This window comes from Mizuhopecten yessoensis, unplaced genomic scaffold (genome assembly GCF_002113885.1).
Source record: "Mizuhopecten yessoensis strain PY_sf001 unplaced genomic scaffold, ASM211388v2 scaffold10821, whole genome shotgun sequence".
In the NCBI taxonomy this organism is placed as follows: Eukaryota; Metazoa; Mollusca; class Bivalvia; order Pectinida; family Pectinidae; genus Mizuhopecten; species Mizuhopecten yessoensis.
Window position 1 is genome coordinate 542,614 of NW_018408738.1, and position 23,181 is coordinate 565,794.

A 23,181-nucleotide genomic window follows, 5' to 3' on the forward strand; every position below is an offset into this window, starting at 1 on the left:
AATCAAAATATCTTATTGGTAAAATCAACAGCGAGAAAGTGCAATGCCTTTGACTCAAACCAACTTGAGGCATCATGTATCATTACGGGTTAACATTAAAACGTCTGAATATTTCTTTTAATTTTGCTTGCTTTGTTGCACCAACAGACAGAAAAAACCCATTGCATGTTGATTTTTAACAAGGAATGACAATCTTATGTTTCTTCTTCTTCATTTTTTTTTCTTCTTCTTCTCCTTCTTCTTCTTCTACCAATAGCTGCGACAGAACGCATAGGTATGATGCAATTGTCGCAATCAGGTGTTCTTGGAGGTGGCATTTATGTCATAGCACTTTTTTATAAAGACTTTTGGAAATGAAAATGATAACTTGGCAACAAATGTAGGTTAAAAGAGAGAACGTTATATACTGGGCAGAAGGTATGTGCAGACGAGTGATTGGGCAACCCCCACCGACAATACCTACACAGTCATCTACCAGTATTAGGGAAGGGAATGGGCAACCCCCACCGACAATACCTACACAGTCATATACCAGTATTAGGGAATGGAATGGGCAACCCCCACCGAAAATACCTACACAGTCATCTACCAGTATTAGGGAAGGGAATGGGCAACCCCCACCGACAATACCTACACAGTCATCTACCAGTATTAGGGAAGGGAAATGGTCAAAAAAATGGCTTGTCGATTTCAATCCTAGTAAGACAGTGTCAATGACAGTAAGCAGAAACAATGACAAACCACTTCATCCCCCTTTGTCTATGAACAACAACCCACTAACAGTGATAACATGCCACAAACACCTTGGTGTCTTTATTTCGTTTAATGGAGGGTGGACTGATCATGTTCAGTATATAATCAACAAAGCTTCAAAAAAAATAGGCCTCTTAAGAAAACTGAAATTTACTATTGACAGAAAAACGCTTCAAACGATTTATTTTACTTTTATTCGACCTTTGTTAGAATATGGTGACGTGATATGGGACAATATAACGATAGGCCAAAACCAACTGTTAGAAAACATTCAACTCGAAGCAGCAAGGATTGTAACTGGGGCTACTAAATTAACAAGTCATGAGAGATTGTATTCAGAAACTAGTTGGGACCCTCTTATTGAAAGAAGACGTAAACATAAAATAACACAACTTCATAAGATTGTTCATGGTCAGTGTCCCTCCTATTTATCAAACATACTCCCCGCTCGTCATTCTGACATTCATTCTCACGATACTAGAAACACAAATAAATTCTGTCAAATAAGATATCGTACTAAACTCTATAAAGATTCTTTTCTACCTTCCTCTGTTGACTTATGGAATGCTCTTCAGGATGACGTTAAGGATAACCCATCACTCACTAACCTTAAGAAGTCCGTGAATGTCGACTATCATCACAATAGTCGTGTTCCATCCTATTACTACAACGTATATTTGGCCAAATTCACCACGCTCGACTGAGGATGAACTGTAGTTCCCTTAAAAATCACATGTGTTCTTGTAACCGTTCTGCTGAAACTACTGAACACTTTCTCCTCTTTTGTCCTAACTTCGAACAATTAAGATTACAATGTTTTAGAAATCTTCCTCATGGGAATAATTTAAATCTGCTGCTTTATGGAAATCCTGATTTGCCAGATCAATATAACTTAAATATGTTTGACTCTGTCCAAAAATTTATCTGTATGTCGAAACGATTTTAGTGCAAGACTTATTATTTTATTTTATTTTTATGTAATTATTGCGTTTGTTAAAACAATGTACATTGACTTTGAAACCTATGTTGTTCGACAACACTTGTGACATGCCAGTATGATATTTAGACTTAATGAGTTTTGTTGATACTGGAATTAATATAGACTACAACACTCTTGCATTTTGCAGAATATCAGTATACTTTTTGATTGGAATCAACGTAAAGCAATTTAGAGATATCAAATGTATTTAATGCATCCTTATAAAGAGCTCATTAGGGTTACCTTTTCATGAATTACATTCCAACCAGATTCAATTAAGTAATGCAGTTCTTCTCGTTATTCCCCTCATAACCACTTTCTTTCATTTCCTGATGCACCCCTTCCACCCTCCACCCCCCCTCCCCCTCCCCCTGATTTCTTCTTCTTCTCTTTGTCTGTTATACTATCAAAATATATGTAACAGTGCCGTCCTACTGCCATGTTTATTAATAAGGAGACGGATTAATATAAGTACTTATGTACTTGTTTTCCAATGCTCTTTGTTGATTTTGTATTATTTTGTCACTGCCATTTATTGAATAAAATACTGTTTAAACTAACTTCCTAGTAATATTGTTAATATTGTTAACTGCCAAGTAATATTGTTAACGTCCTAGTAATATTGTTAACTTCCTAGTAATATTGTTAACTTCCTAGTAATATTGTAAACTTCCTAGTAATATTGTTAATATTGTAAACGTCCTAGTAATATTGTTAACTACCTAGTTACAAGTAACAACTAGTTAACTTCCTAGAAGTTAAAATGCCTTTAACACTTTCTTCACCTCTCATTCTAATATTAACGACACTAATGTTGACCCGCCTGATCTACACAAATCCCATAATCATACTCTTTCTGACATTTTCATATCCTGTCCTTTACCGAAACGTGACTTAGTCCTGACGAGATAACTTCCGATTTTGACTTTCCTGGTTTGGCATCCCCTTATTGTTACTGCAGACCCAATAGGCAAGGAGGAGCAGTGACAGTATATGTAAGCAATGACTTTTCCTCTAAACGTCGACCCGACCTAGAGTTACCCTCAGTCGAATGTGTATGGTTGCAGCTAAATATTCCTGGAAGGTCAATTTTATATGGGACTTTCTATAGGCCCCCCGATACACCAGTTTCTTCCTGGGATCACATTGTCCATTCTATAGATCTTGCTTTCAGTACCAGAATCTCTAATATAATTGTAACTGGTGATTTCAATGCAAATTTACTAAGTGACACTAATCACTGTCTACACCTACGTAATTTACTATATACATAATGTACTTTAAATCTTACCCAAAGTGTTGCCAGTCCTACTTTCTTCACTGAATCGTCTTCCTCCCTTTTAGATATAATTTGCGCATGTTTTTAGTAAACATGTGTCATGTCGGTGAAAATTTCCTCGATCAGCCTATTAGATATCATTGTCCCGTGTATGGCCCTCTTAACATTTCAAAACCCCTAAAATCAAGTTTTAAACGTAGATATATGACTATATGACCTAGGCAACTACGAGGAATATCGTGACAGACTTTCTAAAGTTGACTGGGACAGCACTTTCGACATCAATGGCATAGACAAGAGTACAGAGCAATTTACACGTTATTTACTTACAATTGCGACTGAGTGCATACCTAATAAAGATATACTTGTAAGAGCGAATGATGCTGCTTGGATGAATAGTGCAATTAGAAAATTGATTCGTTAACGTAAGTATATACACCGCAAAGCCAAACAGTCTAGAATACTGACGAGTGGTCGAATTTCAGGAAAGCTCGTAACATGTGTATAAATGCCATTCGTAAATCCAAACTTGATTATTTTAACAAATTATGTACAAAGCTTAACCATACTTATACCAGTAGCAAAGAATGGTGGAAGACTATTAATCGTCTTATGTCTAACTCAAGCAAAATAAAGATATTCCTCCTATTTCCGATATCGGTAACTTTATACGCGACGACTTAGACAAAGCCAATGCCTTTAACACTTTCTTCAGCTCACATTCAAATATTAACGACGCTAATGTTGACCCTCCAGATCTACACAAATCCCATCATCATACTCTTTCTGACATTGTCATATCCCGACAAAATGTTCTTGACGTAACACATTCTCTTGACTGCAAAAAAGCTGTTGGTCCTGACCTCATAAACCCTCGTCTAATCAAAGAAGCAGCCGAAGTTCTTAGTTATCCACTTCAAACATTATTTAACCACTCTCTTACTACTTATAAGTTCCCGTCGCAATGGAAGAGGGCGAATGCAAGTCCCGTGCACAAAAAGATGATCCATTTGTTCTCGGAAATTACCATCCTATCTCTCTTTTGTCTATTATAGGTACAATGATGGAAAGGTGTATATAAATATGTTTATAACTATTTAACTGACAAGTCCCTACTTTCATCTTGTCAGTCGGGTTTCAGATCCGGTGATTCCACTATAACTCAACTTGTATCTATTTCTAACGATATATTTTCCGCTTTAGATAAAGGTTAAGAAATTAGAATGGTCTTCTGCGATATTAGTAAGGCTTTCGACCAAGTATGGCATCGTGGCCTTCTTTCTAAACTCCAAAACTTAGGTATCACAGGTAAATTATTAGGGAAGGGAATTGGCAACCCCAACCGAATTATTTTGCTTAACACTTGTTTTATGTAAGAGCTGTGCAAATCTTTGTTCTGAAATGAAATCATATTTTTATCACTCTTTGTTAAACCAGTTATTTAAGATACTTATTCACTAGTATAACTTTCTTCTTAATCTTAGTCATGTCAATGTAGTTAGATATCATTTGTAGTCTTAAATGTTAATCGTATAGTTCACCTTTAATTTTGAAGACAACGAAAATATCCATGTAATCCATGTTGTTTAGACTGCTTGTGTAAATCTTTGTTATGTGCGTTATTAAGTCTCTACTTACTACGTTTGTTTTTACTTACGTTTGAAAGAAATACGCTCTATAAAACGTTGTATAACACTCTTTTCGAAATATATATTACAACAATAAATCAGCTGTTGATAGGGCATTACACCCTATAAACCCAAAATTTGCATTTCCTTTAGTTACATACACTGCTTACATTTGATACACGTCTTAAGAAATATATACGTTGCATTTTTTGCCAAAGGTTATTACTGAAGCGTTACTTTGAGGCCAGGAACGTTAGGTTATATTATGTTTTTGTTTTGATATTTTATCAAATGAATGCAAGTTATATATCATCTAAAATGGATAAATTTACTTGAAGTTTTCATAGAATATTTATCCGAATCAAAAAATAAGCATCACGGGAACAAATCAAAATATTTTCCATATTTACCAAAGTTCCACTTTTTATTCAAATGTCTTTGGTATTACAACTTAGTAAATTGATACAAAACAACACATTGTCTTGATTTCTTGAAATCATCAAACGGTGAAATATTTATGAAATTATTAATGAGTGTTGACAGATAGATGCGGTTGGTCGTTTTTTTTTTGAAGTAGGTTGTACACCAATGTTTTCAGACAAACTTACTACATACTTTACTGCGTTTTCATATGGTCCATATGACTTTGGTTTTTATCCGTATTTAAGTGAACACACGCAATGTAAGGAAGTGTAGGAATCACCGTCGTTCTTTCCCGTGAATGATATTTGCATTCTGGACAAAGAAGAAAAGAAAATTTTCTTCACAATGAAAAATGCATAATCATTCTTAAACCATATCTTGGTTCATTTTTGTCAGATTTGGAAACTGTGTTATTGACCGATGGCCAGTACAAATTGATCTACACCATCAATGGTCAGTACCCTGGACCGTCCATCGTGGTTTATCAAGGACAGCAGGTTAGACTTTATATTGTTCCGTGGTCAGACACAATCAAGGCCCGCATTCATGAAACAGTTCTCACGCATTGGTTCAGTGGTCAAACCAACGTGCTTTTAACTGGCTTAAATGAAACGACGGGGTCGAATAGTCAGATCTACTCATTGAAAACAGTATATGCTTCAAAACAATATAGGAACAAGAAATACGTCTTGAGCATAGAACCTAACTTTGGATTGAGAAGATTTCATGAATACAAGCACTTGACAGCAGTATGTCATCACAATTTGATGTAAATTCATGAACGCATTTTTTTTTTCCATTTTATTTTTTTATTTATCTTTTTATACAAATATTGACATTGCAACTTGATTCTGTACAATTAAACAGGCGGAAGATTGATATATCGACTTCAACAGATTACGCTATATCAATTCTAATGGGGAAAAAAAGAAATACATAATCTTTTCGTTTCAGATTGATATGCATAAGAATTAAGTCAATGATAACACCGTTTTTTTTTTAAATTTGTGGGGTTTTTTTTCATTTTCATCATCAGAAGTTAATGAAGTGTTCTCATTTTTTCAATGCCGCAATTGTTCATGAACAGTAGTGTCGGATTCGTTTAGGTGGAGGTGGTAGTGAAAAACAGGCTGATGTCGGAGGGAGTTACGATACACTGGCATGGCCTCATACAGTGGGGCACGCCCTGGATGGACGGTGTTGGGTCTCTGTCACACTGTCCTATCAACCCCGAGCAAACCTTTACATATAGGTAAACAATCTACCTCATTTTTGTATTATATTTTGCAATACTTCAAGGACAAGTGATGAGTTAATATTTTTTTCAATCCAATCGATCTCTTTCAGGATACTATCTGAATATTGTGTTTATCCTAGTTTTGGTATCAAACAGAATCTGATTAAAAACTGTTATGACTTATAAATAGCAGTTATGTGTGACGTTATACATGTAGTTTTTTGGCTGAGCCCAGTGGAACTCATTGGCATCACTCTCATCATGGAGCGCAGAGGACGGAGGGACTAACAGGTGCATTGGTAGTCCTCGAGAGAAAGGAGGAAGAAGAAAATGAGGTACTTTAGTTATTTCTATTTTGCAAACATATATTAAGTATGGGGACACTGTAGTATCGTTAAGCAAAGTATAAATAAGCATCAGCATGCATAACAATCAGATTAAAAAAATGTAAATGTGATTGTGAGGATCTGATGTTCACTTTATAGTGCTACCTCACTGAAATACCATGCCAAAGGCTCCAAGCATAGCATTTCACCTAGTCACATTATACTGACAGCGGGTTGACTAGCTGTTGTCATTACCCTTAATGCTGAACGTAAAGCAGGAAACAACAGTTACGAATGTGCCAGTCTGGGACAGAACCCATACAACTGTTCCACTTCTAAGGACTTTGGTATGGACAGAACCCATTGCCCTCCTTCCCTGGGCGATGTTGTAGACGGTATAAAGATGTTAGCAATTTGTACTTAATGCATGAGAATGAAGAAATAATGGGTAAGAGAGAAGGAATGAATATGCACAGATTGTGCTACCTGATGGAGACCGGTCAAGCATTCTTAGGTGGTGCGGTCCACTCATGCGTAACTGAGTTGTTTACGTGTGCATTTCGTCTATAAACCATTTTACACGTGTTATAATTGTAATAATCGGTATATATTGGTTGTATGAAGAAGATAATTGTGTATTACTTGTGTGTAAATGATCAGAAACCTAACTGTTATTGTACATTACATTATTTGTGCGTATGCATTATCTGTAGGTACGGAGGCCCATAGATGACATGTTAGTTGATTGCATGCTGTGGACCCGCACGAATTCTTAATTGCTAGTTTGCTAACATTTCGCTTATTTTGTTATCAGCATTTAGTGTATTCTTTGTGATCTTAGTTACGTAATTATGCTCAGTATCAATATCCTTTTAGGTATTCGAAATGTCGGTTTGTGAGAATTATAAAAGTATGGAAGCGCTTGGGTGAAATAAATGTGTAGTTAAAATATGTGAAGTGACATTCAAATTACGGGAATTTATATAGATGTTCGTCATCTTCTGTCATATTTTCCATCTTTTGTCAGCTTTCTACCCTGGAATTATCTGAAGGGTATATCCTAAGATAGCCAGTGGTTTCTTTGCATAGAGGAGAATTTCCACTGAAGTCGATGGTCTATTGTGTAAGACCACCCAATTTGTCTACAGTGCCAGTAGATTGTGCCACCCTTCTAGATGGTGGACGTGTGTAAACACTTGCTTGTTTTGACGCTGTCCAGTGGGATAGCCAACCCTAACTCATGGCTGGTGTGAGGTAGACTTTGTTCTAGTTCCAGAGGAGTTTAGGATAGTTTACAGAAGAGGATCTGGATTTGACAGAACATTTCCTTTAGACTGTATTTATTTGTGTGTTGTGAGTGTGAGTGCGTATGTATTATATTAATCTGTGTTGTACATTATCTTTGTAAATAGTGTAAATAAATATGTATATACTGTATAGAGTGTACTATTGTGTTGTCATTGCCGAGTAAGGCTGCGTCGCTCGTCCCACAGTTACATAAACCATATGTACTAAATTCGCACTTTGTGTTACAGTAACGATTTGTATACTTACCTCCAATTTCATGCTTCCTCAGCAGGGATTGCCCCAATTATTCCCATCACTAACACTGCTCACTTATTGAGCTTCTGCTCATTTAAGAGTGGCTATTGTTGGATTTTTTTACTTCTCTCATCAAAATTTGTTTCAGACCTCCTTACATTATACATTGAATCTTTCAAATTTTCTACGGCATTTGTACGTTTAAACGTTTGAATATGTAGGTTTTTCCGTGGATTCGATGCAGACCAGTGTTTTGTGCCATATGCTGGAGCTAATCAGGAGAATGTTGGATTTCATCCCTTTGAATCTATACTCATGAATGGGAAGGGTAGGTATTATCAGCCAAAAGGTCACATATTGCCAATTTGATCGTTTTGCAAGCGACCATTTTAAACACACAAAAAAATGTCATCGCGCATATTCGTTTATAATTATGTTACGTGTAATGCTGACGTTACCAATTATTATAAGAAAAGAAACTCCGTGGTGTCAGCACACCAATATATAACAGCGAACACCGAAGGCAATAAAAACAAACATGATCATGGACACGCACAAAAAAATCGAAGATCGTGATCATTTTTTCCTGCACTTTCCTTTTTATACTAACCAAAGACAAGTATTACTTAACTCTCTGTCAGCGATGAGTGATGCTATTCCACTCAATACCAAAACTTTTATTTATGGTTTTCAATCACGAGACGTAAATATGGATATCAATATTGTTGAAACGGTTCAGAATTACATAAGAGACACTTTTTATTAGATTCTTAAATAGCTTTGTAAAATAATCTCTCTTACAGCAATTGCGGTATTTGAAAAATGTATTGTCAAATTAAATTCAAAGTACAAATAATCCCTCATTTTAATACTTAAAAGAAACATCTGTATATACTGTTATGTTTTGTAACGAGAGGGCTTATAAAGGCTATGCATGTAGCGCAATTCCTTTTTTTACATAAGATCAGTATAATCAGATATTTTGAAGAAAAAAAAGTAAAATAAAACAACAAAAAAAACCACCCACAAAAACCAGAGGTAAATCATTAGTCGTGAAAGCAGCGAGGACAATCAAAACAAACTAGATCATTGAAACCAACTAAAAACTGTAGATAGATCCTTTACAGGTAAGTGTTCAAGAAGTGAGATGACACAAACACAAACAAGATCATTGACACCAACTAAAAAAAAAATAGACAGATAATTTACAGGTAAGTGCCCCAATAGTCAGATGGCACTAACACAAACTAGATCATTGACACCAACTAAAACACTATAGACAGATATTTTACAGGTAAGTGCCCCAGAGGTCAGATGACACAAACACAAACCAGATCATTGACACCAACTAAAAAACTACAGACAGATAATGTACAGGTAAGTGCCCCAATAGTCAGATGGCACAAACACAAACTAAATCATTAACACCAACTAAAAAAAACTAAAGACGGATAATTTACAGGTAAGTGCCCCAGAGGTCAGATGGCACAAACCCAAACCAGATCATTGACACCAACTAAAAAAAATATAGACAGATAATTTACAGGTAAGTGCCCCAGAGGTCAGATGGCACAAGCACAAACCAGACCATTGACACCAACTAAAAAACTATAGACAGATAATGTACAGGTAAGTTACCCAGAAGCCAGATGACACTAACACAAACCAAATCACTGACACCAACTAAAACACTATAGACAGATAATGTACAGGTAAGTGCCCCAGAGGTCAAATGGCACAAACACAAACTCGTTCATGGACCCCGATTTAAAACTGTACAGAGATCACTTACTGTTCCAAAAGTGAGGGACACCAACAAACCCCTAACACATGGTAATATACTATTAATATTAAATATATAAAAACTTTAGTCTTTTTAATACAAAACAATAAACTTTCTGTGTTTATTCAGGAAACACATTTTTGACAAATATGACTGCAGACAGCGAACAATGGACAGTTGAGACTTTCAATGTGACAGCTAATGATAAGTACAGATTCCGGGTGATCAGCGCTACAATGGTTTACCCATTACAGGTGTCCGTCGATCAGGTAACCTGGCCGTCGACTTCGTAAAAGGAGTTGCTAAACAATATTTAACAAAACAGAGCGCAAATATGTATCTCTTTTTTTGAAATTTTATTCTGAGGACGACTTTCTGATAAATGATACATATATCATTCTTAATTAAGTATGATTGATAATGAGCAATACAGTCCATTGAGCGCGTGAGTAATCAACGTTATTTTTTTCTCTCTCTAAAATAAGTGTTTAGAAAGTCAGCCGAAGAAAGTTGTTATTTTATTCTTTATTGTTTTGAGTTCATACAATTTATAAGCAATGATTATTGCATCCTCTAGCGTATTCAAGTGTTGCAAGTGTTGCCTATTGTTGTTTCGTTTTTGTCCTGTTGATAATGAAAAGATGGATTGGGCTTGCATAGCAATCTTAAAGTCTTCACATAAAAATTATTTCTAGTGTCAACACATTTTTGTCACAATTCATGTTATCAACGCTTGACTAGTAAACTGTCATATGGGGAAATCGATCAATACCTGTTGTCACTACAATTACAGGGGTTAAGGGGTCACTCGGACGTTATTGAATGTTACTGTCACTGTATACATCATTTTAATGTATCTACTTCCATTTAGTACAGTTCTTAAAAGATTCCTTCGATGAATAAGACGTAAATAGCAAAACATCCGTTCACTTAGCTAGATTTATAACTTAAACCTTAAGACCGCCATCACTTTATGTAGAGGGTAGACTGGTATACAAAAACTTAGACTAGTGCACAAAACCTAGATAAATAGAACTTGGGATAAGTATATTTTGTACTCTATGTTCAGTATGTGCTGTAATCTTCCCCTACTTTAGAGTTCATAATATTTTAATTTCTTGTCTTTTAAGTTGATGACATCATAAAAATACTGTGTAATAACATCATTTACATATGAATACCGTGTAATGCAGAGTCATTAAGCTATCACATAAATTATGTTTATGTAACGTGTGAAATATCACTCCGAAAATGACATCACAATAATAGGACAAATCAATGTGACATCACGTTATTGTGAAGCGGGCGCAAATGTCGTCGTTTCAGAGGCGGCAAAGTGCAAAATATTCGTTTCAGATCACAATTATACAGTTTACTTTGTATTATATGATCAAAATAATCTGTCATTCGTTGTCCTTCATATTATATCGATGATACTAGTTTTATATGTTCATATTTGCTCTCCAGAGGCTTGCAAACATGAAAAGTCCGAAACTTGTATCATAAATCTGGCATAAAGGGAAACGTAGGACAGATCCTCTATGTATAACAAGTTTATAATGTATCAATACAAAACATGTTTTTAAATAACATTTCACATTCAAAACTTTGATTTAGAAGCATCAGACCTGGTCAACAGAACTACACTGTATTATGTTATCGTTTTATTCGGCATCATTATCATATCTTTAACCTATGTGTAAGGGACACACGATAATTTATTCATTTAAGGAGTATCATTTCAAAAAGAAAACAAATGAGATATTTTAAATTGTACTCCAATTAAATTGGAGAAACCAGAAACTCATTACAGAATTATTATTTGTACTTTATAGTTAGCAAAATAACTTAATTTCTTTTTTACATGTTAATAATCACCTTAAATATATATATTTTTATTTTATTTTGTACTGTATATATCGTAGATGTCAAGTCTAAAATGAGAAATAGCACGACATGTATATGAAAATATATCAAGGTATTAAAAAGCCGCGTTAATTGTGAAAGCTTACTATTGAGGATGTACTTATATGACCGTCTTATCAATTATTTACATTGATTACATATAAAACTATGATTAGTTTGACCTGTCACGTTTTTTGTCAGTCCATGAACTGGATCGTTATATCTAAAACATTTCAAACTCAAATACAGTGTACCATATAGCAAACTATGTTATAAATACGACTGTTGAAATTTCTGAATATAGACAAAATCCCATGTGCTACTTCTATTGGTCAACAGGACGCATTGATCAAGACATTATGGTAAATGCTATTTCATAAAGTACAAAATAAAGTTTAACAATTATAAAAAAAAAAAGCAATATATTGTACGAATTATAGGAATTAAAAAACCTAAATCTATGTCATTACAAGCTAATAATAAAAATATAGTGCTACAAGCATCTGAATTATGAACTTCAATTGTCAATTGTATTTAAAGTGTAATGAAAACAAACAAAACCTAGTATTGATAACCCGTTTGTGTGCTACCAGACTTTAGGTATTCTACGCTACGAGGGGTTTAATTCACTTGTACCTGACACAGAGAGAACAAGGTGTGACGTTACTAGACCATGTATCGTGGTGAACTGCCTCTTCGAGTAACTAAAATATGTACTACATTTTACGTTACCAAATAAATAATAGTGTAACAAATATTTCCTTTTCACTATCCAACCTTTTCCTTCTGAAACTGATTTTTCATCAAAGTGTCACTTTTAATCTATGAGTCATATTATCAATTTTGACGAATCTTTAACACCATGCCTGAAAATAAACTAACTCGAATATTAAGTTTAAAATAATCCGTAATAGCCATGCATTTATTTCTTAAAAAATGTTTAATCACCGTTTTTGGAAAAATATCTCTATTTGAAACAACAATAATATAGGATGCTAGAGTTGCCATTATCTGATAGTTTGTCCATTTGATTATAAACAGGCAGTACCCAGATGACCTCTACACTCATTGTGTGTCGATTGGGGATATAAAGTTAACACCTGACGCAGACGCATTCCAGGAAATATTCCTCAACTTCCACTACACTCGTTAGTCTCACTCTGACTTATAACTTCAGGATTAAATGCCTATCTTAGTATATTAATACTTATTTATCGTAAGTATACGTTTACACGTGTATAGTAAGGGGTTTCGGAGCTATAGTCGTAGCTTTGATTTAAAAACCTGTAAATATTTACTTAGATTTCTATCTTTTGTTCTTGTCAACCCGAACTCCAAGTATTTTTCCAAATGTTTTATTAGTTAATATGCTTAGCATTTAATGATTTATAATTCAAATGTAATTATACTTGAGAAACCAACGCAGCATAACATCATTTTAAGCATCACGCTATTGAAAACAGGTGGCTCCCCGGACCCGTTTCCTACATCGATCAATGGGAAAAGGTTTATCCGACCTTCTGTACCGCTGCAGGTAAGTCCTGTGTTGTAATAATACTTAATTTACATTATAATTTACAACTTCTATTGGCCTTACGGCTTGAGTTGCTATACATATTGTTTGTTTCGAATAACATATTCGGCTAGATTTTACAAATGAAATATAGTACGATAGATTAACTTTGTCGTGAACATGCTTATTTCTAACTTTACTGATGATTATGATCTTACTTGATACATGTGGTGTCAATTTCCAATTTGGTGGAAGTTCAGGTTATTTTCCTTATTTAGTCAATATCTGTCGTTATATTTCCTGTTACTGCAATCTCCTGTGTAGCTGTAATTGTCTGTCATGATAGCACCTTGGTACCTGTCATGTCTGTCCTGTCATCCCGAGTTACTGTTTCTTTCTGTCATATTTCATGGCTAACTGTTATTTTGTGTCATGCCATCACATGGGTAACTGTTATTTTCTGTTATGTTATCACATGGTTAACTGTTATTTTCTGTTATGTTTTCACATGGTTAACTGTTATTTTCTGTCATGTTTTCACATGGTTAAGTGTTATTTTCTATTATGTTTTCAAATGGTTAACTGTTATTTTCTGTCATGTTTTCACTTGGCGAACTGTGATTGTCTGTCATGTTTTCAAATGGCTAGCTGTTATTTTCTGTCATGTTTTCACCTGGCTAACTGTGATTGTCTGTCATGTTTTCACTTGGCGAACAGTGATTGTCTGTCATATTTTCACTTGGCGAACTGTGATTGTCTGTCATGTTTTCACATGTCTAACTGTTATTTTCTGTCATGTTTTCACTTGGCGAACTGTGATTGTCTGTCATGTTTTCACATGGCTAACTGGTATTTTCTGTCATGTTTTCACCTGGCTAACTGTGATTGTCTGTCATGTTTTCACTTGGCGAACTGTGATTGTCTGTCTTGATTTTACTTGGCGGAATGTGATTGTCTGTCATGTTTTCACTTGGCGAACTGTGATTTTCTGTTATGTTTTCACATGGTAAACTGTTATTTTCTGTCATGTTTTCACATGGTTAAGTGTTATTTTCTATTATGTTTTCACATGGTTAACTGTTATTTTCTGTCATGTTTTCACTTGGCGAACTGTGATTGTCCGTCATGTTTTCACTTGGCGGAATGTGATTGTCTGTCATGTTTTCACTTGGCGAACTGTGATTTTCTGTTATGTTTTCACATGGTAAACTGTTATTTTCTGTCATGTTTTCACATGGTTAAGTGTTATTTTCTATTATGTTTTCACATGGTTAACTGTTATTTTCTGTCATGTTTTCACTTGGCGAACTGTGATTGTCTGTCATGTTTTCACTTGACGAACTGTGATTGTCTGTCATGTTTTCACTTGGCGAACTGTGATTGTCTGTCATGTTTTCACATGGTTAAATATTATTTTCTGTTATGTTTTCACATGGCTACATGTACCTGTTATTTTCTGTCATGTTTTCACATGGTTAACTGTTATTTTCTGTCATGTTTTCACATGGCTAACTGTTATTTTCTGTCATGTTTTCACATGGCTAACTGTTATTTTCTGTCATGTTTTCACATGGCTAACTGTTATTTTCTGTCATGTTTTCACATGGCTAACTGTTATTTTCTGTCATGTTTTCACATGGCTAACTGTTATTTTCTGTCATGTTTTCACATGGCTAACTGTTATTTTCTGTCATGTTTTCACATGGCTAACTGTTATTTTCTGTCATGTTTTCACATGGCTAACTGTTATTTTCTGTCATGTTTTCACATGGCTAACTGTTATTTTCTGTCATGTTTTCACATGGCTAACTGTTATTTTCTGTCATGATTTCACATGGCTAACTGTTATTTTCTGTCATGTTTTCACATCGGTAACTGCTATTTTCTATTATGTTTTCACATGGATACCTGTTATTTTCTAAAAAAAAATTCACATGGCTAACTGTTATTTTCTGTTATGTTTTCACTTGGCAAACTGTTATTTTCTGTCATGTTTTCACATTGCTAACCTGTTATTTCCTGTCATGTTTTCACCGGACGAACTGTGATTGTCTGTCATGTTTTAACATGGCTAACTGTTATTTTCTGTCATGTTTTTACATGGCTAACTGTGATTGTCTGTCATGTTTTCACTTGGCGAACTGTGATTGTCTGTCTTCATTTTACTTGGCGAACTGTGATTGTCTGTCATGTTTTTACTTGACGAACTGTGATTGTCTGTCATGTTTTCACATGGCGAACTGTGATTGTCTGTCATGTGTTCACTTGGCGAACTGTGATTGTCTGTCATATTTTCACTTCGCGAACTGTGATTGTCTGTCATGTTTTCACTTGGCGAACTGTGATTGTCTGTCATGTTTTCACATGGTTAAATGGTATTTTCTGTCATGTTTTCACATGGCTAACTGTTATTTTCTGTCATGTTTTCACATGGCTTACTGTTATTTTCTGTCTTGTTTTCACATGGCTGACTGTGATTGTTTGTCATGTTTTCACTTGGCGAACTGTGATTGTCTGTCATGTTTTCACTTGTCGAACTGTGACTGTCTGTCATGTTTTCACTTGGCGAACTGTGACTATCTGTCATGTTTTCACTTGGCGAACTGTGACTGTCTGTCATGTTTTCACTTGGCGAACTGTGATTGTCTGTCATGTTTTCACATGGTTAACTGTTTTTTTTCTGTTATGTTTTCACATGAGTAACTGTTATTTTCTGTCATGTTATCACATGCCTAAATGTTATTTTCTGTCATGTTTTCACATGGCTAACTGTTATTTTCTGTTATGTTTTCACATGTCTAACTGTTATTTTCTGTCATGTTTTCACATGGCTAACTGTTATTTTCTGTCATGTTTTCACATGGTTAACTGTTATTTTCTATTATGTTTTCACATGGCTAACTTTTATTTTCTGTCATGGTATCACTTGGCGAACTGTCATTGTCTGTCATGATGCGTCATGGGTTACCGTTTGTTTCTATGTTGTCCATCAGTATTGTTGATGGTGACGTTTGAATTCATTATAATTTACCTTTACAGTTGCTACCTAGTGGTAATGACACACACGTTCCCTGTATTGATGCAGAATGTCAGGATATATGTGACTGTACCAATATCGTCAAGTTGGCCATCAACGATACCATTCAACTAGTTCTCCTCAATATGAGTACGCTCGAACGGATAAAGTTAAATAATACAAAAATACAATATATGATTTGCTGAAAAAATATGTAAACAAAGCACTTAACCCTTATCAATTGATTACTGTGCTTCTTGGAAAGGGGTTCAATTTCTATTTTTAGGCTAATATATTTATCATCCCTATAATAACATAGGGTATATTGATTGTCGTTAAAAATACTTTATTCGTTGCTAGCTGACACAGCTTCGTTTTGAAATGAACAGATAACAACAGAAATGGTCTGGCTCATGGAATTCATATACATGGGCATCATGTTCACGTCATAAAAGTAGGCTATCCTAAATACAACACCGATTCTACTGGACCTATCACTCAGCAGAATGCTGACATTCTGTTCGATACGCCAATCTGTAATAATGCGACTTGGCTAAACCCGTCCTGGGCAGGGGATGGTCTGCCTGAAGCCAACCTGGAGGATCCGCAATTGAAGGATACAATCCTGGTTCCCCGGCAAGGCTTCGATATGTAATAGTTCAGTAATATCTTTACATGTGCTGTGCTTTATGTTTAGATAATCCAATTTCTTAGAAGCATTGTGTCTAGCTTGTCGAACAAAAATTAAAAGCAAATGAAGTGTACAGACAACAGATATAAGCATTATATCATCATATCGACCAATCAGAATAGTACTTTCTACTCCCTGCAATTGAAAGCCACAAAACAATTTAGAAGATGAAGTGATAGTTAATAGGCGGTTAACATAGAAAATATTTAGGTGTGAATCAAATTATAATTCAAACTCAAAACTGATAAAACTATTGCAAAATACGCACGAAGGAATGAATTCCAAGAATTAAGACCAGGTGTTCCATAATGTTAAGCGTCCTTTGCTTTATTGACGCCACCTACCATGTATATCTAGGTCAATTATATGTCAAGTCTTCACGCCTAGAAGTAAGGTTGTGACAACAAAGCCATAAGGCACACTACTGAGCATAATCAATGTGATAATACCAGAAAATGTGTTGAATAGCCAATTCAAAAATGTCAATCTGCAGATAATGGGGCCATAGATTACGCTAGACGTCTATGATGCATAGGTATTTTTGTTATTGTAGGGACCTAAAAAGATGTCATAAAGAAAACGTTAAACATTTCCCGTTTAACCGCTAAATATCCTTTATATACCCCTTACAATCAGTAGAATAAATCTTTATGGTATTTTATCCATAAGATAGTCATGACTTACTTCTGTAACTAACATATTAACTGATAACAATAAACCTATATCTTCTCCTCCTTAAAACAACTCATACCGTCTACTGCCAGGGTTTTGGTTCATGCACTGCCATATGGAACCCCACGCAATAACAGGGATGGCACTCATTCTACAAGAGGGAGAAACTGGACAGATGCCAACCCCTCCATCAGGACTACAAGGATGTGGTAACTTTTTCTCACTAGGTGCTTCGACAAATCTTCTGAAAGGGAATAGCCTACTCAACACCTTATCATCAGACCAAATTCCAGGTAAATCACGAGGAGACATTGTTAACATATACTGGAGTATATCGTGTGTAACAGATATTGTGATTGTAATATCCGTCTCCATCTAACCAAATCGTCATAAATCAACAGGTGAGAATAAAATAACACTAATGTGACAACTGTAGCAATATTTTTCAACGTAGTTGGCTCTATAAAAAATATAAGAATTAACGTGATATAAAAAGGTCACTGTTTCAAATAAATCAGATGGGCAAATACCCCAGCGTCACGATAAAATTTACACAGCATTATTACTGAAAGATAGAGTTACCACAATGTTAACGTACCAGAGCAACATAAAACACAGCGTTAACACAATAGGACGCATTATACCACAGTATTAAACAGATGGACTACTAGAATATTTACCAATAAGAACAAACTACTACACATTTTAATAGACAAGGATAAAACACTGAAATATTAATCGACAAGGATAAAACGCTTAAATATCAAAAGACAAGAACAAAATACTAACATATTAATAGGCAAGGACAAAATAACAAGCAAAGTGTTAAGTCTAAGGAACAAAAACACCATAGTGTTAATTACCAAAAAAGCAATTTTAAATGCTACAAAAAGAAATACCACATTGGCTTTACACAATGACAAAAAGACAAAATGTACTTTAGTGTTTATACAAACGGACAAAATAAACCATTTTTTTTTTAAAAACACGCAAAGACAAGTTACAATAGTGACAGTTTAATACAGCAGCCATATGACGAAGCTTAATAGTACCAATGTAATACCACAGCCATATGACGACACATAATATTAACAATGTAACACCACATACATATGACGACACAAAATACTAACAATGTAATACAGGAGCTATTTGACGACAATTAATAGTTGGAATGTAATACCACAGCCATATGACGACACTAAATAATAACAATGTAAAACAGGAGCTAGTTGACGATAATAAATAGTAACACTGCAATGCAACAGCCATATGACGACACTTAACAGTATCAATGTTTAGCAACAGTCATATGACGACAGTAAATAGTAACAATGTAACGCAACAGCCGTATGCAACTCAATAATCAAACACTGAAATACAAAATTCATATGACGCCGCTTAACAGTACATGTAGCGCAATGTAAAACAACAGTCATATGACGAAACTAAACAGTAACAATGTGATACATCAGCCATAATACGACCCATAATATTAATAATAATGTAATACAGGCGCCGTTTGACGACATTTGATTGTAAAAATATAATTTTTCAGACAAATGATGAAACTAAAAACTAACAATCAGCTTAAACAGTCCTATGACGACACTTAATAGTTACAATGTGATAACGCAGCCATTTTACAACACTTCAAAGTAACAATGCAATACAACAGTCATATGACAAAGCATAATAGTAACAAATGTATACAACTGTCATACGACGTAACGTAACTAGATACATATGTAGTAACAATGCAATGCAACAACCACATGACGTAACTAAATAATAACAATGTAATAAAACAGTCATATGACGACACTTTATATTCATTTTTTATGTAATGAGCATAAACAATCCTATAAACATAGGTCGCATGTACGAAAAGTGTAAATGTATTTAGATTCTTTTTGCACTTTGAACTCAGGTAATCCTAGGTCATATTGTCTTTAAGCTGCTGTTTCATTTGTGTTTGGTAGATATTTTAAAAAATTGGATAATAATTTTTGAAATTTAGCGTATCATGATAGAAACATAATATGTACCGACAATCCTCGATTATTTTTATCAAATAATGATTTAGGTATTTAAAATCACAAGAACCATTCATTTCAATTGCTTTAATAAGTTTGTAAGAAAATAATTGGTTATATGAATTGATAGAGATATTATTAATCTGTATCATTATAACACAATGTTACAAGGTTTATGCCATTAAAATAACGAAACACTTTCTCTTCCTGAGATGTTGGATTGGATAAGTACATAAAAAAAATGTAAAAAGGATTTGAATACGGGTTCTTCTATTAATATTTTTTTCTGTACTTTTGAAAATGTGGATTATCTAATAACATATGTGGATGTTAATATATAATAAAATTTGTTTTACCTGAACAAATTACGCACAAGTACTCTCTCGAAAAAAAATATATAATTTTGAAGGAAAACATATGAAGACACTTATTGTTGAGCATTACTAATTTCATTAATGTTTTCATATTGCTTATCGGGATCATTTTGTGGACAAATTGAATTAAATATTTTAATCATATCTAATACTGTTCCTATACACGAAAGAAGAAATTACTTCAAACATGTAACAAAAATGGTTACAGAGAACAGGATGTAAAGCTGTATTGTATATGTTAAAAGATCTAGAGATAGTTGCCACAAGCAAAAATAAATGATTGATAAAAATAACAATGCTTAGGATACTCATAACAGAGGGTATGATAAATAAAGAATATATATACAATTTGTGTTTTTCATCAAATCGTTTCTGATTGATATAGTAAGATACATATCGTACTAATTCTCTCACCACAGTTAACTTTCTTACATAAAAGTTTAAACCACAGACTTAACTAGTGAAAACCAGTTTTATTTCCAGACATATCTTCAATTTTCGAATTAATTCAGTAATCAATATAGGTGCCATTTTGAATTATTTATTACTTTTTTATTTGTGATTGCTTGTTAACGTGTTTTTAAGTGTTTATTCTCTTATTAAATATCGAGATTTATAAGGCTTAAAACTTGAAATGGTCGGTTAATTTTTAAAAGTACAAACACATTTGAGTGTATGTGTGTGTTACGTCCATCTTTCTGACAATTAAACAGGTATGTTATTTTTGACATATTAGACAATAATTAAAACGACATCATCGTAAAGTCAAAGTCAGATAATAACGAAGCAGTTAATGTGTAAACATATAGATTTCTTTTTAGATTCTATGAACATTGATTGAAGCCTTGTTTATATTATTACATGAGTTACGGGGAGTGAAACCCGTTTAAAGACCATAGTATGGTAATGATAAGCATTTAGTCAACTGGGCCATGTGCTCTTATTTTATTCCCTAAAACAAAAGATTTACATAACTTTATTCTTTTAATTAGAAGTTCAGAAAAACTTAAATGCATCGCCAACAATTTATTTTACCAATATTTCCCACTTCAGCCTCCGACAGCATGCCTTATGGACATTGGGACCATTTCAAGGTGAAGGAGCCTAGCTACATCGCGGTGATTTGTATACTGTGTGTATTAAACATCACTAGCCTGGCTGTTTTGTACATGAAAGTCAAGTACTCCGATAAGATCAGTAACATCGAGGCAGTCAAGCTCCACCGGCGGATAGAAGTCAACGAACGAACAGAACCAGAGACATTTGTGAACCATGTTTACATGAACAAAGACGACAAACATTCTTACGCCCGTATATAATCTTACCCATTAACAAAAAAGAGAGGGAGGTTTTGTACTGATTGGTTGAAAAGTGCCTTAATATTACATGTATTATCTATGTTCGATATTTAAAGATTATTAGCCTATAAATGTACTTGATCGAACTTGCTATTTTTTCATACAAAAATAGAATAACTTAATATGGCAGATCCACATATACTGATCACATGGTAACGTGTCACAAGTTACTCGACGTGTGCTGCAGAACTAGAACTTTTCGAGGTTAACATGAAATACTGCATAAAGTAAACCATTCAAGTGGAAAGGTGTGCTTGTCTCGTGATTTTCTACCTCGTGATCTTTACACAAAATCTTTACACACAAGATGGCAAAAGACAATATAAAAACCCGTGCATCAAAACATCCTGACTTGCAACTAGTACATTTAAATATATATCTATGTATATATGGCCAACAACGTGAGGTGGATATTGAGAAATCCAAAATTGTTAGGCAATGTACCATCAAACGATGATCCGGTTATTGTTTGGGAAATGCTAGTACTAAAATAAACAGATTTCGGGGTCTGGCTATGGTAGGCGAAATTCAAGTACTAGTAAGAACTGTGGGTCTGGCTATGGTAGAAGAAATACAATTACTAGTAAGTACTGGGTGTCTGGCTATGGTAGATAAATACAATTACTAGTAAGTACTGTGGATCTGGCTATGGTAGATAGATACAATTACTAGTAAGTGCTGTGGGTCTGGCTATGGTAGATAAATACAATTACTAGTAAGTTCTGTGGGTCTGGCTATGGTAGATATATACAATTACTAGTAAGTACTGTGGGTCTGGCTATGGTAGTTAAATACAATTACTAGTAAGTACTGGGTGTCTGGCTATGGTAGAAGAGATACAATTACTAGTAAGTACTGTGGGTCTGGCTATGGTAGATAAATACAATTACTAGTAAGTACTGGGTGTCTGGCTATGGTAGAAGAGATACAATTACTAGTAAGTATTGTGGGACTGGCTATGGTAGATAAATACAAATACTAGTAAGTATTGTGGGACTGGCTATGGTAGATGAAATACAAGTACTAGTGAGTATTGGGTGTCTGGCTATGGAATGGGTAATACTAGTACTGGTAAGTACTAAGAGCCTGGCTATGGTAGGAAGAATATTAGTACTAGTAAGTACTGTGGGCCTGGCTATGGTAGGAGGAATACTAGGACTAAATAGTACAAAGTGTTTGGCTTTGTAGGAGAACTAATAAAGGGTCTAGCTATGAAAGGCGGAATACTAGCACTAGTAAGTTATAAGGGTCAGCTATTGTAGGATGAATATTAGTGCTAAAAGTACTAAGGGTCTGGCTATGGTAGGAGGAAAACCAGTACTAGTAAGTACCGTGGGTCTGGCGTTGGTACTGTGGGTCTGGCGTTGGTAGGAGGAATCCTCGTAGTAGTCAGTACTAATGGTCTGGCTATGGTTAGAGTAATACTAGTACTAGTTAGTAATGTGGGTCTGGCTATGGTAGGAGTAATTCTAGTACTAGAAAGTACTAATGGTCTGACTATGTAGAGGGAATGCTAGTTGTAGTAAGTACTGGTGTGTGTGGCTATTGTAAGAGGAATACTAGTACTAGTAAGTACTTCGAGTGTGGCTTTTATAGGAGGAATATTAGTACATGTATCAATATTTGCGCATGATGCAATTTTGACATATAGGTTGTTTGCTTATTT

At 34.6% G+C, this 23,181-nt stretch overlaps 1 protein-coding gene and 1 long non-coding RNA gene across 2 annotated transcripts; both read left to right on the forward strand.

The window, feature by feature from the left end:
• Nucleotides 1-419: 419 nt before the first annotated feature.
• LOC110462682 lies at nt 420-21,476 on the forward strand. The gene is made up of 11 exons (XM_021516773.1): nt 420-699; nt 5,459-5,559; nt 6,169-6,314; nt 6,517-6,634; nt 7,801-7,874; nt 8,389-8,495; nt 10,080-10,219; nt 16,408-16,534; nt 16,774-16,920; nt 17,840-18,040; nt 21,211-21,476. Exons 1-11 carry the CDS (start codon nt 420-422, stop codon nt 21,474-21,476), a joined length of 1,707 nt encoding a protein of 568 aa, XP_021372448.1.
• Nucleotides 12,982-16,435, forward strand: LOC110462668. The gene is made up of 3 exons (XR_002464307.1): nt 12,982-13,003; nt 13,319-13,389; nt 16,408-16,435. It is a non-coding gene; the product is annotated as an uncharacterized LOC110462668 (long non-coding RNA).
• Nucleotides 21,477-23,181: the final 1,705 nt, after the last annotated feature.